Source organism: Abramis brama, assembly GCF_963993115.1.
Source record: "Abramis brama genome assembly, chromosome: 1".
In the NCBI taxonomy this organism is placed as follows: Eukaryota; Metazoa; Chordata; class Actinopteri; order Cypriniformes; family Leuciscidae; genus Abramis; species Abramis brama.
In genome coordinates, this window is record NC_139963.1 from 41,413,453 (window position 1) to 41,431,334 (window position 17,882).

Genomic DNA, 17,882 nt, shown 5'->3' on the forward strand with positions numbered 1-17,882 from the left:
CTGTGGCTCCATCGCAATCACAACAGTATGTGACAAACGAAGCATTGCTGAATTCGGAAGCGCATTCTACTCTTACTATTTTCCTCATATATTTCTATTGCAAAAATAGTAGTAGTAGCCTATGTTAGTATGTGGTTCCGAATTCACTTCTTCTAAATAAAATCTGTCAAATATTGGCTTTTTTATGTATCAAGGTAGGCTATTTTGTAATTTAATTAAACTGTAAAATAACTAACCGTTCAATTGAGACATTTGAAAAATGCACTATTTTTAATTGATTGGGTAAATGGTAAATTACAGAACTGATTAAATGCAAATGATTGCTCTGCATTGTTCACTATTCTACAAACACTGTTCACATTTAATATTCTCATACATATCAGGAGGATAGAGCTATGTGCACACAGTTACACACATTTAAGAGAGGTTTCATGACCACCCGAGTGAAATCAAATACTACTGAACTTTCGTGACATTTCTGGCACTGTTGATATGACCTCAGAACTCAACCACATCACAGGACCTTTGAAGCTTCCAGCAAAGAGTGTGTGTGTGTGTGTGTGTTGGAGGATGGAGGGGTTCATCATCCCACTGAGATATAAATGCCTCCAAAAATGGGACACCGGCTCTTCCTCACTGAAACAAGAACATTTGAGCTCTACACAACAAACCAAATGGACTCTTGAGGTAAAATTACAGCTTCGGCCATGATCTATCAGACAGAATTATACATTCATAGATCATTCAAATAATATATGTTATGCTCAGAGTAAGATGAACATGCTTTCCAGCTGGTGCGAGTCTAAGGTTGAGCAGCAGTGATGGACGTATACTGCAGTAATAACGTTCTTCAGGCCAGGAGAACCGTGGAGCAGCTGAGACTGGAGACAGAGCTACAGAGGATCAAGGTGAGATCATGCATTCATCACCTCATGATATATAAACTACTACACTTCTTACATTCTGAGTGGATCTTTTATGGAATATGGCTGAAATTACAATAGACTCAACTTCCAAGCACAATAACATGATACAATACACACTTAAAAATAAATGTTCTTTATGGGCATCTATGGTTTCATTAAGTTTTGCATTGCACCAAAGGTTCTTTACAGTGGAGAAGGGTTCTTCAGATTTTAAAAATGTTATTTACATTAAGAAAAAAATGGCTCTTCTAAGGCATCACTGTAAAACACTTCCTTATAATATAATATAATACAATATAAAAGTAACGTCTGTTCTGGGTTTGAGTAGTGATCTTGTTTGATTTGCAGTTTTCTGTGTTAGTTCATGTTTCCTTTGTCATAGTTCATTAATTGCTGTGGTTTTTGATTTGCCCTCATGTGATACACCTGTGTCTAGTTAATTATCATTTAGTCCTTTGTGTGTGTGTGTATATATATTTATCCTTCATTTTCAGTTCAAAATTAGAGTGGTTGTTCTTTTGGGAGTGTATAATATAATCAGTGTTGGGTAAGTTACTCTAAAAAAGTAATTAATTACATTACTAATTACATCTTCAACAGTGTAAGTAATTAGATTACTGTACTTATTACTCTCTAAAAAGCATTGCATTACTTATTAAATTAATAATAAATTCCTAAATCCCACATCAACCTTGACTAGTTGAACAATACGATAGACATGAAACTGCTTTTAATTCTTTCAAATAAATAATATATAAGTGCATAAATTATTCTTCTCCCTATTTAAAGGGGTTACATTAAAAACATATATTTTGAAATTCAACATTCAATTTTGATGTTAAATCCACTAGTTTTATATAGAATTGTTCTATAGTCTATCCAGTATTCAATGCAATTACATCAAAAGTAACTAATTAAATTACATCAAAAGTAACTGTAATTAAATTACAGAACATAAGAGTAAACCGTTACTTTACTTTTTCAAGGGAAATTCATTTTAATTAATTAATTGCATTAAACCCAACACTGAATATCACATGATGTGATATATTATAACTGTCTGTGATATGTGACGTATGTTGGCATGTGTGTGTCAGATTTCGGCCGCGGCAGAGCAGATCGTCCAGTACTGTCAGGAACACAGGAGAGCCGATCCACTGCTCACCGGGATCGCGGCGTCCTCCAACCCGTTCAAAGACAAGAAGACATGCGTGCTGCTGTGATCAACAATCTTACTTTTTATTTGCAGTCTTGAAACGACACCTTGACAAATCAAACTCAATTAATCGAATTATACATTTATAAAGCTTTAAAAAAAAAAAAATTGGATTTTGATCACAGGACATTCAGTCAGTCACAGAGCAATAATATCACAGCACTGTCTTATAACTCTGCAGTCATAAATAATTCATAAATAAGGACTTTTTTAAAATTAAGTCTATTTATTAGTTTGTTATGGTCGTAAAAGTGTTCACTGACAGTGCATTCATTTTAAAGCATAGTGCCTCATTTTTAAGCTGTGCACTGTATACTTGTATAAGTGCACTGACAAGTATACAAAAACAAATGGAATCACACCAGGTTTTAATAACTGATTTCCTTGTTTGTGTATTACACATCTAGGGAGCTAAACACTGAAAACTGATTTATAATGATTCTTGTTTGAACTAATTTAACTTCACTGCATTATACTATGTTGTTAACATCAATTTTGTTGAAATTTCAAGTAATGATCACACAAGCAAACTGGAAACATGTACAGTTGTAAGGAAAACAGGTGGTGTTCCTGAAATGTTTAGTGTGCTATCGTAGTCAGACCTCGACACGGAGAACCATGGACAGCTGGGAATGTCAAGTTTTTGTTTCTACAGACATGTATCAGACACCTAAAACATTGGTTTTCATCTTTTCCCCAATAAAAGCAGCACATGAATGTTGTTCCCTGCATTGAAATGCTTTTTAAACTCAGTTTCTGAGCCTCCAAACCTCCACGTTCATGTCACCTGAAGCTATGGCCAGCGTTCCTCCTTCAACACTTAACTGGGAAGAGAAAAATGATGAGCCTTTATTTATGCATGGCAGTCTAGACTTCTGCTAGATAAGAGTAATCGTGGCATAATCCAACAGAAATATTTATGAGACATAAAGGTTAAGATTCACTTCCATTCTAACATTAGATGACACATAGAAATGAGTCAACCTTATTCTACGGTATATGTGTTATAAAGGCTTTGAAAGTGGCTCATACAATTAGCTTTATAATGCATTTGTGTTTTGAGTCTTTTTTTAAATTCAAGTGTTACATAATGTGAAGCGTATTTTGCTATGATTCATTCGTTTGTTTTGAAGAATAAAATTTTTATGGTTTGCATCCATCAAATTCCAAAATAAAAACAATCCAATATAATGAGAAAAATCCTTATCCAAAAATAGGCACGATCATATCTACCGTGATGTAATAAAATCTGAATATCGTGAAAAATAATAACAAAATCTGAATGTCGATGTGCAAATTACTACCAAATTATATCAATGCAGAATAACTGCACAACTCCGGATAATACGCTTAGTGTTTACACGACAACGATGTACTGAAAACGTTTTTCCTTTGCGAGAACGATTAAAACACTGTATTATTCATGCCAGGCCAGTAGTTGGCGATGTCGCTTTGTAAAGAAACACTATGCGTCGATAGACTGAACACGTGATACACATGTGAACCCGTTTTCAGGCCCCCAAAACATCATTGTCGTGTGAACGAACGGCCAAAACGCATAAAAAGTTTTACGATTTTAGTTGAAAACGGTGTCGTTTAAACAGCCCCTTATTTATGTTCTCTTAATGTTCTCTGTTTTTTTTGATAAATGTTTTTGAAAGAAGTCTCATATTCTCACAGGATACGGCAAATAAGGCAGCATTTGTTTGATAAAATCTTTTTTTTTTCATTATTTGATGAATAGAAAGTTCAAAAGAACAGCATTTATTACTTTTTTTTTTAACATTATAAAAGTCTTCACTGTCACTTTTGATCAATTTAATGCATCCTTGCTGAATAAAAGTATTACTGTGCCCAAACGTTTAAGATATATGATTTGGGTCAAACTGCCCACCTATATGACCGCTTGAAAGGAATGTACATAAAAAAATGATAAAATGAATCGACAACACACAGAAAAATCCTAGTTAAATTAGTCATCGTACCCCATTAACTCCTGCCTGATGGTGAAGTGTGCACAGCGTCTGTGGCGGAGCACACGGGAGGTGGATCTGCACAGAATAAGACATGTGAGCTGCCGATAACCTTAGAGAAATGCCAACAAAACACATTTTGAACTGTGGGGCGCCTTACCTTGATAGTGCGGTCAGAGGAGCACGTGTAGAGAGTGCCAGGAGAAGAGTGAACACCTGTGACCAGCGACCGGTGGATGTTGAAGTGTGATATGGGCGTCAGGCAGCTGTTGTGCAGGGAGAAGGTGTGCACGAGTCCTCGGTTATCCCCGGCCCACACCTCACGGCCGCTGTGGCACAGCGACAACAGGTAGGTGCTCAGCTGTACACACGCAGAGGAACAACACTGAAACAGCTGCTTGTAGGAGCGCGTCATCGCTTATTATTATGAGTTTAGCTTGTGAGTGAATATCTATGGAAGCTTGTTTCCGCCACAGAATAAAACATAAAAAAGTTGTTGTTTTTTCTCAGAATTGCATGTTTATATCTCGCATTTCTGACTTTTTTTCGAACAATTGCGACTTTATATCACACAATTCTGACTTTAAATCTCGCAGTTCAGAGAAATAAAGTTATTTATAAAAAGTCACAATTATCTTTTAAAATGTTTTATTCTGTAGCGGAAATCAAGCTTTCATTCAATTGCGACTTTATATCTCACAATTCTGAGAAAAGATGTCAGAATTGAGTGATATAAACAGGCAATTTGCGAGAAGAAAAGTCAGAATTGTGAGTTTATTTCTCACAATTCTGACTTTATAACACGCAATTGCGACTTTATATCATGCAATTCTGATTTTATTCAGAATTGTAAAATGTAAACTCGCAACTATGAGATAAAATGTCACAATTATCTTTTAAAATGTTTTCTTCTGTGGCGGGAACAAGTTTCCATAAATACCTGAACCTTCTGCAGGAGCTTCCCCGCCCTGCGGTCGAACAGAGCGACGGTTTTGTCTTTACTGCCCGATAAAATGTACTGGTCATCCGACACCAGGCACAACACAGCATCACTGTGGAGATGAAGACTCTGGACCAATGGATCTGCAGCTGTCACACATAAATGACAGTTGCCAACTAATACAAAATAATCTAATACAGCTCCAACAGGCACGTGCCAATCACATCATAGTGACTTCACTGGCTTCATAGAAGTCTACGTTTCGTCTGAAACATTTATTATTATTATCAATGTTGAAACTGGTTGTACTGCTTGAAATATTTGTTGTAACCTTTTTTTCAGAATTCTTTAATGAACAGAATGTTGGAAAAAAAATATTTTTTAACATTCATAAATGTCTTTACTGTCAGTTTTCACACTGACTAAAAGTGACAGAATCTTTGCCGAATAAAAGTATTACTTAAAAGATGACGAGGAAAATCTTAGTGACGCCAAACTTTTGAATGGTAGTTTGATTTTACAGGAAGTGGTTCTTGGAAACGTTCCTACCAGTTCATTAACGTTTGGCCTATATTATGGTGAACTGGAGTTTTTATTCTGTCATTTGAGAGTATAAAGCCCACAATTTTTTTTTTTTTTTTTTTTTTTTTTAATAATGCAAATAAATTTATACATTTATAATTGTGGCTTAGTTGTCCAAATACTTTTTAGGTCACTCTACATATTATAATAAATGAATTTATGTTCATATTAAACATTGCAACAGTCATTTATCACTAAATTCAGGGTTTTAAGCATGAATAATAATTGAAATAAATATTACAAATGTATTTACATCATGCAATGTTGCTATTGTTAACTAAAAATATTCAAAATCATTGTTGGTTACTGAAATAAAGCTAAAATAAAATAAAATCTAAATATTAAATACAAAATTTTAAATATAGAAATATTCCCATGGCAATTAATGAAGCTGAAATAAGTACTACAATTACAAAAACTGTAATAAAAATAAGTTACTTAATATTCTATAATATTATTATAATATAATAATATAATATAATTAATGCTGAACTGACTTCAGCTGAACAACAGCCGAAATGCATTATTTTCCTGTTATCACTGTAAAGCTGCTTTGAAACAATCTGTATTGTATAAAGCGCTATATAAATAAAGGTGACTTGACTTAATGAAAATATCAAAAATAAAAGCTAATTCAAAATATCAATAAATACAAAGAATTTATAAATAATACTAAAATAGCACTGTTCATATGTGATTCATTCCCAACCAATAAATCATTCACAATAAGACCATGAATGTGCATTAAGAAAACAAAGGGGCTGAGCGTTGACTCACCTCGGGTGTCAAAGATGTTTAGTCTCTGATCATGTGACCCGGCCAGCACCGTGTCCCTCTCGCAGGACAGACACAACACAGCAGCTTTGCACTGGATGAGTCCCCGTTCTGCTCCTCCGGCTTCGAGATCCCAGAGCCTCACGGTGCTGTCGAACGAGCCCGACGCCAGCAGAGGTCCGCTGGATGCCAGGCACCACACCCAGCCCCGGTGGGTGCTAATGGTACCCCGTCCCGCTAGAGTGTGCATTAAGGTGCCTCTGGAGCCGTCTCGAAGGTCCCAGAGGTTCACGTTTCGGTCCCGAGAGCCGGAGGCGCACAACGCCCCCGTTCCACCCAGCAGGAGGACGCAATTCACATCCGCAATGTGGCCCGATGGAAGAATGATGTGCTCCAGTGGCGAAGAAGTGCTGGACGACTCAATCAGATTGAGACTATCAGGTGCATTCTGGGATTGAACTTGCATATTTTCATCTCCTGCTTCCGCTGCACCGTTTAAATCAACATCCAGCTGCATCTCTTCCAAGTTCCTCTCAGCTGACGGGGCTTCGCCGTTCGCCCCGACAACCGCCTCTTCCTGTCTCTCTCCCTCTCCCCGATTCTCCAGCCCTGTCCAGCAGCCAATCAGCTGCTCCATTTCCAAGCAGGCCTGGGACCAATCAAAATCCTCCTTTGGCCCGACTGGGAAAAGCGCTTTGGGACCTGAGAGTTTTTGAGCCCTCAGCTGCCACATCAAGCGATCCTCGCCAATCTTTCCCAGTGTCTGACATACCTGAACGCAGAAAAAGAGGCATACGTGAAAATGAGACGTACACTATCATTCAATAGCTCTTAAAAAATATATAAAAAATTATACTTTTATTCAGCAAGGATGCATTAATTTGATCAAAAGTGGCAGTAAATACAATAATAATGTTAAAAAATATGTATACTTTTTTTTTATCACAGTTTCAACAAAAATACTTGTTTTCAACATTGATGATGATAATAATTGTTTCTTGAGCATCAAATCATCATATCAGAATGATTTCTGAAGGATCATGTGACACTGAAGACTGGAGTAATGATGCTGAAAATACAGCTTTGATCACAGGAATAAATTAACATTTTAAAATACATTTAAATAGTATAATTAAATTATTAAAATTATTACATTGTAATAATATTGCATAATATTACTGTATCAAATAAATGCAGCCTTGGTGAGAATAAGAGACTTATTTTAAAAACATTACAAATCTTACTGATCCCAAACTTTTAAACCCAAAAGCTTATGGGATGTCCGAACACAGTTGTTTATCATACAAAAGTAAACAAAAAATGTCACATGCTGAAATGTACTAATATTATTACAACATGCACGTGTACTGAGAGAAGCTTGAATAGGGAAAAAAAAGTCTTGAAAGTGGAAAGGATTACCTGTGGCAGCACATCAATGACACACTGCGCTGGGAGATGTGAGGCGATCTGGGTAACTATCTCCCACGGCAACGACAGGAGGTTTGCCCCATTGCTAGACGGGGAGGGGCTCGTCTCCAAAGCCATGACGGACGGTCCCAAATTCAGTCTGTGGGGCAAAATGGCACAATGCAAGAGCTTACAGCAAAAGGCTGGAATACACGACACGATTTACAGTCTGGACGAGCCGAGAGTCATAGCCAGTCTGCAGATTTGAGTTGTCATATTTCACAGAAAATCATGTAAACTATCACAGACTACATCATGCAGTCGGAGGATATCGAACATGTTTGATATTTTGAGCCGATTTTAGAACTCAAAATGAGTTTGTTTCTGCGTGAGTCTGCTGTGTTTGTAATGACTCGCAAGTCTGCTAGTGTGTGATCATCAGCTGTTGAGTGCATGATGCCCAGTTTTTCATCTGTAACTATTTACAAAGTCAGGCAAGTGCATGATGCCTAGTGATTTAAAATCTGTTCAGGTTTTAAAAGTCATGAAGTGTATTCCCGCCTTAACTGGTACAGCACTTTAGAACAAATGTGTGTGTTTTTTTTTTAATAGTGCTTTGAAAATAAATACATTGAAAGTGCAAACATGCAAAGGCATGAGTACTCATCCACAATTACACATGCAAAGCACAGTAAATAAAAATGTATTTTTTATATGTAGTTGAAATATCATTTCATACAGACCTCTGAGATAAGGAGTGTGGGGTGTCATTGGCGGTGGCAGCAGCAGGGCATCTCTCTTTCTTCTTCTCCTTCTCCATCTCTTTCTCCTCGTCCTTCTCCTTTTCCTTCTCCTCCAGGGTGACGTTTAGCCTCGACATCACCTGAAACACAAGAGCACAAAGGGAAGCTGACGTCATTTTCTGTTATTCACATTATAATAAACAATTTGATCTGAAAAGATCTTTACGCCCATTAATGCTACATTATTTACTCTGGTTACCTCTCAAGTTAAAAAATAAAAGGAATGGCAAACATGACAACATTACGTTTTTAATCAATTAACATATAATAAAAAATAAAATAAAAACAGGCTGCTGAAGATACACTCCTTTAGTGGTATAGAAGTTGAAATCTATATCGGAAGCAGATTTTTTCAAGCAGAAATCAATTAGATGCCAGTTGTGTAATTCGCAAATACTTGCATGTCTAATAAAATAAAAAATAGAAAACCGATCGTAATAAATAAATAAATAACCTACGGATTATAATAATAATCCCTATGATTTACATACCTTATTTTTTTATCAAAAATCCGACTGAAAGGGCAAACGATCCACATTTCTCATCCATCAGGTTTTGGTCACGCACTATTGCTCATTTTGATATGACTCTGCACAATCATCCGAGTTCAGTATGTTTTATATCTATGTCCCTTAACGACGTTGTAAGATGTGTGTTAATGGAGAGCATTTATGTTAGAAAAAAAGAAAAAATATAGAAGATTGAAACGGCCTTTCGATTATCATCAAATAATATATGACTGACCATAACTATAAACTGTATGTGACTGGCACCAGCAGACGACGCATGTAAACAACACGACCCTCCTCTGGCGCACATCATTTACGTCATCGGTGTGTCTGCGTCGTGCTTCAAAATAAATTAAATTATTTAGTTTTTAATAGTAGGCTCTTTCACTTGTATTTGTTTTATTTATTTTAATTTTAAAAAAAATTTAGTTGGCTATTTATTTTTCATTCTATTTAATTATGTTGTAATATTCGACAAAACAAATCCATTAGGCTATTGATTTAAACATTTAATAATATTCAAATTATCCTTAAAAATGTTTTCTGATAAAAACGGATGTTGTTTCTTTATTTGTTTAGGGGAGACCGGGGTCAGTTGTAACACGGGGTCAGTTTAACAAGTTAGAAAAGAGCTGTGTTTGATGTCCTCAGTATCAATCATTGTATTATAGATACAATTATTTGACTGACATAAGCAAACGTAGCCGTTTCTCTTGTTTAATTTTATGCTTTGCATTCATGCTAACTTTAAACCCACATGCTAAAACCGTTAGCTATGCAATGGCTGTTTTCGGGGTGGGGATATTTGTTACAGTTCACTATTACAATCAACCCTAATGATGAGTCTAGTTATCAATCACATCCTCTGTTAAGGCAAAGTCACGTGAGTTTTTTTATTGCGCATCAAGGGATTTGTGTGGTAGATGTGTTTTCATTGTAGTTTATGCACGTCTTCTTATCAGATAAAAACATCCGCCTCAATTGTGTGCATTTCTAAAATGTAGCGCATCTTGGCGTTTCCATCCAGTGTTTTTTTAATCTGACATCGCAAAATTCACATTTAAATAGGTGGATGGTATGACTGAATGTGACAGGAATACAGTACACATTACACACACACACACACACACACACAAACACACTTGCACAAACATACGCTGCAGTTAATGTTTTTGTCACTAAATTGATCACTTTATTCAAACGTAATTATTCTTTGTTCTTCAATAAAGTTCGTGCATTAGATAGTGTGAATCTTATTTCAGTAAATTACCTCTCATTGTTACATCTATGATAGCCTACCTGAGCCTGTTAGCCTACAACTCACTCCAGTAGTGAGGTAGGTTGTAACAAAATACTAGCTCTTTATATTTGACATTAGCTCAAATGTGAGTTTTATTTTTTTTAGTAGACAAATGTGGCAACAAAGTTTGAGTTACAGATTCTCAAACAATAAGTGTTACTACCATCCCCGGGATTTCAAATGTGAACTTGCATGGAACATCCAGAATTCACATTGTTGGGGGAAAAAAAGATGAAGAAGAAGAAAAAAAGTTAAATATATAAATATATGAGATATATTATAGGGTGAAATTATGGGCCTTTTTTATTGATATGAATAAAAATTGTAGCAAAATGTACTCAAATTATTCAACATACTCTAACACTTATAATATTGAAGATGAAATATACTGCTTAACAACAATTAAAATGAGACGAGCCCATTTCTGACCATATGTGTGTAAATAGGTGTGAGCTGACTCTGTACACAGTGACTGTAAGGTCAAAGTCTGGCAGATTCTAACACACACACACACACACACACACACACACACACACACACACACACACACACACACACCTGTAGAGACACATTCTTCTCATTTCAGAGCCTCTTTTGTTTGCTTTTCTTCTGCAATATTCAAATTCACTTCTCCATAATGAATTGGCCAATAACTAAGGCATAGTGGTGAAAACATACTTGAAAATGAAAAATGTATGTTACATTCACAAACTATAATGTCACGACCCAAACAAACTACTGAGATAAAGATATTACAGAAATGTTGTCCCCAATATCAATTGTTACAAACTTTTAGCAGCTGATGATGAATAATTAGTTGGATGTTTGGACCACAAAGATGACTTTGTGTAATGTAAAGTAAGGGATACTAATATACTAGCATACAGTGATATTTCTAAAATAAAGAAAAGAAAAAAAAAGCAATAATAAGCAACATGAATGACAAAAAAACAAACAAAAAATAAACATACAATGTTATTTCTATAGTATCGTTTATACATAAGATGCATCTCAAAGGTCAAAATATAAACAATATTTAGCTAAAAAGGCATAAAAAAATCATATACAGTGTTATATAGCACCTTTACATATAAAATGCAACTCAAGGGGAAAAGTATAAACAATATTAGAGGAAAAAACATTAAAACAATAACAAGCAACAAGAACGACAAAAAATAGTGCTGTCAAATCAATTAATCACGATTAATCACATCTAACATAAAATGTGTGTGTATGTGTATGTGTGTGTATATATATATATATATACACACACACATTTATTTACAAATTTTTATGTTAGATGTGATTAATCGCAATTAATAGATGTGGCAGCACTAATAAAAATTAAAACTAATCAAAACTGATTTCTTCAGGATTACATAACAGCATCAGAAGACCTTCATTTCTCATCTTCAGCGTTTTCTCCATCTTTTATAGCCCTGTTTCACAGATGAGAACTGTAGCAATTTACAGAACGTAACTCAAACCCATAATCTCTCTCCACCTTTAGTATTCAGATGCTTATCATCGTATTGACTGATGGGTTTGTCCAGTTTCTTATCTTCACATCCTACTCATTTGTACTTCACACTAACTGGACACTTCCAAACTACGGCCAATCTGCTGAGGTGCTACTGATAAGGCAATGAGTAATCAGAGGATGTGGCCGAAAACGTGGCCCCTCCCTGGACCGCTTCCCTTCTGGGTGAGGTTAGTGTGTAAAGACTAACCTGGAGTTGACACGGACGACAGTTAGGCTGAGAAAAGAGTGGAAAAGCCAAGAAATAAGCAGAATAAATTATAGTCCTGCTTGAAAATGCGAGCGTGAGAGAGCTGTCGACAACATTTTAAAGGCTGACGCATCGAAAATCAAGGTGTAACTATATAACTGACATTTAAGGATCATCATGGTAACCCTGAACACTCAATCCCTGACCGTACCGGTGGGAATAATCCGACTGCTTGAATTTGTGCTGACGCTCATCACCTTCAGCCTGGTGGCTTCTGTGGGCCACATCAACTCTTCGTTCTGGGCCTGGTGCATGTTCACCTGGTGCTTCTGCTGTTTCGTGACCCTCCTCATCATCATCCTGGAGCTCACCAGCCTAAACACCAAGGTGCCCATTTCTTGGGACGACTTCACCACGGCTTTTGCGATGCTGTCCACGCTTATGCTGTTGGCCGCGTCGGTCATCTACCCCAAGTTCTTCGTAGGCTCCACAAGTGCGACCGAGATCGCAGCCACAGTGATATCCTGCGTGTGCTTCATCCTGTATGCGGTGGAGGTGGGCCTGACCCGAGCCAAACCCGGGGAGATCAGTGGGTTCCTGTCCACCGTGCCGGGCTTACTGAAGGTTCTGGAGGTGTTCGTGGCCTGTATCATCTTCATCTCTCTGGAATCGGGATTATACAGCCAAAAGGCTGGGATGCAGTGGTGCGTGGCCGTCTACTCAATCTGCTTCGTCGTCTCTCTCCTCATCATCCTCCTGACAATTGGACGCTTGCTGGCTCGATGCCCCTTCCCATTCGACAAATGTCTGACGGGGTTCAACGTACTGGCGGTTCTAATGTACATCACGGCTGTGGTGATATGGCCAATCTACAGTTTTGAGGGCAATCCAAGATCAAAGTGGTGTTTTCCAAACCAAAAATACTGTATCTGGGACAGCCTGGTTGTTGTGTCCTGCATGACTTGCATCAATCTGATCGTCTACATTGTGGATACGGTTTACTCAGTGCGTCTGGTGTTCTTCGTTTCACCTGCCTAGGGAAACCACAACGGTTGTATGATACATTGTTATTGTAAAATCTATTAATGCAAACGTAACCAGACTGTGGCATCAGATTGGATGAGTTGTTATACAAGACGTTTTTAGCATGCATAAATTGGTTTTTGTTATCATAGTATTAGGTATATAGTATTTGTTAAAATAGTAGGATTATATAGCGATCTGACTGACAGTTCATTGATATTAATGTATTTTGAAACAATGTCGAAATATTTGAGAATATTTAGAAATGTCTGATTTGTAACAGTGCCTTTTATCAGTAATCTTATTAATATATATATATATATATATATATATATATATATATATATATATATATATATGTATTATTAATTATATAATCAAATTGATTGATCACGAATTGTGCTTAATTGTTTAACATAAAAGTTTCTAAATGAATAATAGTACATATATACACATACACAAACACGCATGCACACACACACACACACACACACACACACACACGTTTATACCGGTATATTTACAAACTTTTATGTAAGATGGGATTAATTGCGATTAATCAATTTGACATTTTTTTTATAATAAAAAGGCAACTGAATTTCTTTTCATTTTGAGTAAATTGGTAGTGTATAAAGAGTTTTCATGATACAAAATGTTATTAAGATTATAACATTTGAAATAAATCCCATTTGCCCCGAATGCATACGTTTTTTTGTGTGTGGCATCTGGTCATTGTGGAGATTCACAGCAATTCTCCTTTGCTATCAGTGTTTGCAAATAAACTGGCCAGTAAAACCAAAGAAAGTGAAAGAAAGAGAGAAAACATAGGCTATCAAACATAGGCCTTCATCATTATATGTTTATGGCATCATTATTGTCATCATAAAAACGGCTCGGGTGCTCTCTACGTGCTGTCAGGTAAAACTTCACGGTTTTATGGACACCGCCATGTTTGACACTGTCGCTATGATTACCGCTATGGTTGGTTAGCTAGTTTAAAAGTGAATTTTGCATAATAGGGCCCCTTTAAATTACTTATTGCTTATTATGTATTGGATTTTTTTTTCAACCACACTTCTATTAGCTACTCTTGTTCAAGTCAACAATACCAGTCGGTCTATAGCCTAGGCTACACATTAACCTTTCTGCTCTATTTCAAATGCCATTAGTTTATCAGCTAGTGCTTCAAACGTCAATAAAACTTCAGTTTAAACATACTCATATTTCAACAGATTAATGCCGTAAGTATGCTAAAGGGGAAATTATCATTATGACCAGCTGACTGCTTTAAAAGGTTAGTTCAAATTCAGTTTTAACGTTTTTTAAAAATTGATCTTGAACATCTTATTTAGGTTTTTAGTTGTTTTATCTGTCAACTATTATATTTGAACCTGGATTTCAGCATGAAAATAGCAATAAAAACTGGCAGTTAAAACACAACGCACATACCTAGCTACTATTCACAATGAAATCAAGAAGTAATGTGCACCTTCTGGTTGTCAAATGTTAGTGGAACATATTGTTATGATCTGACTACAACTGTGATAAAACTTATGCTTCGGAGTATCTCAAGCACATTTCTGCCAAGTAATATAAAAAAATCGTTTACACTTTATTTTAAGGTGTCATTGTTACAGTGTAATTATATATTTAAGTACTGAGTAATATTAAGTAACTACATATATAGGGTTAGGGTAGGATTTGGTTGAGGGTTAGTTGCATGTAAATAAAGTGTTACCTTTGTTAAATCATAAGAGATGAGATGAAATGTCGAATTTATGAGTTAAAGTCATAGTCATAGTTATGACATTAAAAAGAGAGGGATGAGAAATGAGAAAATGTTTGTCATAATTACTTTTCATCTCATTATTTTGACTTTTAATGCCATAACTTAGACATTTTATCTCCTAATTATAATTTGTATCTCATAAGTTTACATTTTTGTCTCAACTATGACGGTTTATAACTTTTTATATAATCATTTCGAATTTTTACCAAAGCATGATTTATTTTTCTTACGTTGTGGAGATTCAGTATCAAATAAAACTGAAGATCTGAGGCAATGAAGAGAAAAACTTGTTAAAATATTTTACTAGGCGTAGACAAAGGAAGAGTTATGCCGCATTGTTAGCTTTATCTGTAAAACATTCTTGGTCTAAATATAACCCTATACTATACATCATACTGTTATCAGGACAAGTAAAAGAATAACCCAAATGAAACCTTCATATACACTTCCCTCTGATTAAACCAGTAGATATGTTGAGGAGGGACTGAAGCTCATAGGAGAAGATTAGAAAGAGCCTGGCTCTAGACCAGAGTTCAGGGTTTGGACTCGGCTCATAGGACAACAGCAGACCAGCGACCAATGAGAACCTGCAGAAGGGTCATAAAAGAGATAAGCTCAAAACGGCTCGATTGATGCTTTCTGGTCTAGTGTCAACATGAAACTTGTTTGCTGTCACATCAGAATAAACTGAAGGTTTACCACGAGGAAGAACTTGTCTACTAGTGTTTCAAGAATCCTTAAATGCTTGTGGAATTCAAAACCAGAGGATGAATATTGGATTTGTTGACATTCGTGGCACAATGAAACCGCACCAAGAAGCTCAGAAGAGCGTTGGGAAAAGGGTGGCCTAAAAAGCGAAACATCAAGACTTTGGGATTTGTGAAACAGTTTCGTCATGTTGCATGTGGATTTCAGGACGCTGATTCAGCCTATTGGCATTGTGCGGATGCTGGAGGTGGTTCTGACTTGCATCTGCTTTGCATTGGTGGCGTCAACAGGAGTCCCAGACGAAAGTGTGTCCCATTGGGCCTGGTGCATGTTCTGCTGGTGCTTCTGCTGTTTCACAACCCTCCTCATCCTCGTCCTGGAGTTCACCAGCCTGAACACCAAAGTGCCCATTTCCTGGGAGGACTTCACCATGGCCTTTGCTATGCTGGCCACACTTATGATGGTCACCATTTCAATCATCTTTCCCACGTTCTTCACCTGCCCCTCCTGCTCCAGGAAGATCGGGGCATCCACGTTGTCCTGGTTGTGTTTCGGACTGTACGCCAGCGAGGTCTGGTTGATCCACAAGAAACCTGGTGAAATCAGCGGCTTTCTCTCCACCGTCCCTGGTCTCCTTAAAATCCTGGAGACCTTTGTTTCCTGCATCATATTCATGTCTTTGAGCCCTGGCGAATATAGACAGTATCCGGGAATGGAGTGGTGCGTGGCCGTCTACTCCATATGCTTCATTTTTTCATTGCTGATTATTCTCCTCACCATTGCCAGGCTGTTGCACGTCTTTCCGTTTTCTTTCGACAAGGCGGTCATCACCTTCAACATCCTGGCTGTGGCTATGTACGCAACCGCTGTTGTTCTCTGGCCGCTGTATGCATTTAAACAAGGCTCACGTCCAGAAAACTGTAACCCCTGTCCATGGGATGATCTGGTGGTGGTGACCTTCATGACCGTCATCAACTTCTTGGTATACACTGGAGACATGGCCTACTCGGTTAAAATAGTATTCTTTACCCATCATGAAGAGGGTGGTTAACCCTCCTTTGTTTTCACGTGGGAAAAAACACCCATGTGCCATGCAATCACTGGATATATCAACTGTAAATTCAGACACTTTTTGCCATTGAGAGGACCCAACGCAGGAAAAATGTCCCAATTATCCTAAATTAAGGAGTGGTCACATATTAGCAAAATGTAATTTCGAGGGTCCATTTTAAACAGCCGCGTTTAAGGACAGATTATTCATACGTCACTTCCAACCTGAGCATTGTTATATTGGCCAAGGTGTCAATTTGTGTTCAAAGTTGAAAAAAATGTAATCATATGTGATGTTTCGCTTCACGCGACATATCAGATCGCGCACTGAATAGAAGAGTAATGTGGCCGCACCTTAATTAGTCAGTCCCAACATCAAAAGTTTAGTACAGATGAGTTATTAATTCGCAGACAGTCGAACATGGTTAATATTTATTCATGGTAACATTGTTTCATGGGTTAATCATTATATAGCCTTGCCTCCAGTTTATATCACTCCAGGGCAGGCTATACAACTTTGTACAGTGGCTTTTATTTTTGTTACCATGTTTTTAAATCTATTGTTGTACATCCGAAAGGTTGTAATGTATGATGTGAGAAATGTTCAGAGAAAGTATTCAGAGATGCTTGGAAGTGTATGAGATTTAGCTGTGTTTTCAATTCGGATCAAGTCACAGCAGTGTCATAAAAATATGAAGAAATGGTTATGGTTTACCCTGCTGATAAAAAATATGAAGAAATGGTTATGGTTTACCCTGCTGATAAAAAATATGAAGAAATGGTTATGGTTTACCCTGCTGATAAAAAATATGAAGAAATGGTTATGGTTTACCCTGCTGATAAAAAATATGAAGAAATGGTTATGGTTTACCCTGCTGATAAAAAATATGAAGAAATGGTTATGGTTTACCCTGCTGATAAAAAAAAAAAAGTATTGTTTTACAGTGAGTATGTGTGTTTTACTTGTTAATGTAATAATGACATTTTAAGTAAATGTAATGCTTTTTATACACCTCAATTAACATTGACAAGGCATGTTTTTTTGGCATATTACCCATTACCAAAAATCTGAATATAACTAAATATTATCTAATAATTAGGAAACATTATTTTTCTCCTAAAACAATTCAATAAAAGCAGGACAGGATGCAA

The 17,882-nt window shown here is 36.6% G+C and overlaps 3 protein-coding genes across 3 annotated transcripts; 2 read left to right on the forward strand and 1 right to left on the reverse strand.

The window, feature by feature from the left end:
- Nucleotides 1–555: 555 nt before the first annotated feature.
- Nucleotides 556–2,863, forward strand: gng14 (G protein subunit gamma 14). The gene is made up of 3 exons (XM_084120313.1): nt 556–687; nt 792–908; nt 2,024–2,863. Exons 2-3 carry the CDS (start codon nt 822–824, stop codon nt 2,147–2,149), a joined length of 213 nt encoding a protein of 70 aa, XP_083976439.1. The 5' UTR covers nt 556–687; nt 792–821; the 3' UTR covers nt 2,150–2,863.
- On the reverse strand, nt 2,142–9,453 carry fbxw9 (F-box and WD repeat domain containing 9). The gene is made up of 8 exons (XM_084119037.1): nt 9,113–9,453; nt 8,562–8,701; nt 7,831–7,978; nt 6,415–7,183; nt 5,056–5,204; nt 4,276–4,476; nt 4,128–4,193; nt 2,142–2,966 (listed from the first exon to the last, which is right to left on the reverse strand). The coding sequence occupies exons 2-8, from the start codon at nt 8,696–8,698 to the stop codon at nt 2,892–2,894; spliced, it is 1,545 nt and encodes a 514-aa protein (XP_083975163.1). The 5' UTR covers nt 8,699–8,701; nt 9,113–9,453; the 3' UTR covers nt 2,142–2,891.
- Nucleotides 9,454–12,158: 2,705 nt separating this feature from the next.
- Nucleotides 12,159–17,873, forward strand: LOC311081257 (uncharacterized protein). Its single transcript, XM_084111708.1, has 2 exons — nt 12,159–13,192; nt 15,856–17,873. Exons 1-2 carry the CDS (start codon nt 12,338–12,340, stop codon nt 16,729–16,731), a joined length of 1,731 nt encoding a protein of 576 aa, XP_083967834.1. The 5' UTR covers nt 12,159–12,337; the 3' UTR covers nt 16,732–17,873.
- Nucleotides 17,874–17,882: the final 9 nt, after the last annotated feature.

Coding starts and splice junctions, on each gene's coding strand:
- gng14 (XM_084120313.1), top strand. CDS start 822: ATGGACGTATACTGCAGTAATAACGTTCTTCAGGCCAGGAGAACCGTG. Junction 909..2,023: donor CAGAGCTACAGAGGATCAAG/GTGAGATCATGC, acceptor TGTGTGTGTCAG/ATTTCGGCCGCGGCAGAGCA.
- fbxw9 (XM_084119037.1), bottom strand. CDS start 8,698: ATGTCGAGGCTAAACGTCACCCTGGAGGAGAAGGAAAAGGAGAAGGAC. Junction 5,205..6,414: donor AAACATCTTTGACACCCGAG/GTGAGTCAACGC, acceptor TATGTGTGACAG/CTGCAGATCCATTGGTCCAG. Junction 4,194..4,275: donor CCTCTGACCGCACTATCAAG/GTAAGGCGCCCC, acceptor TATTCTGTGCAG/ATCCACCTCCCGTGTGCTCC.
- LOC311081257 (XM_084111708.1), top strand. CDS start 12,338: ATGGTAACCCTGAACACTCAATCCCTGACCGTACCGGTGGGAATAATC. Junction 13,193..15,855: donor TGGTGTTCTTCGTTTCACCT/GCCTAGGGAAAC, acceptor TGGGATTTGTGA/AACAGTTTCGTCATGTTGCA.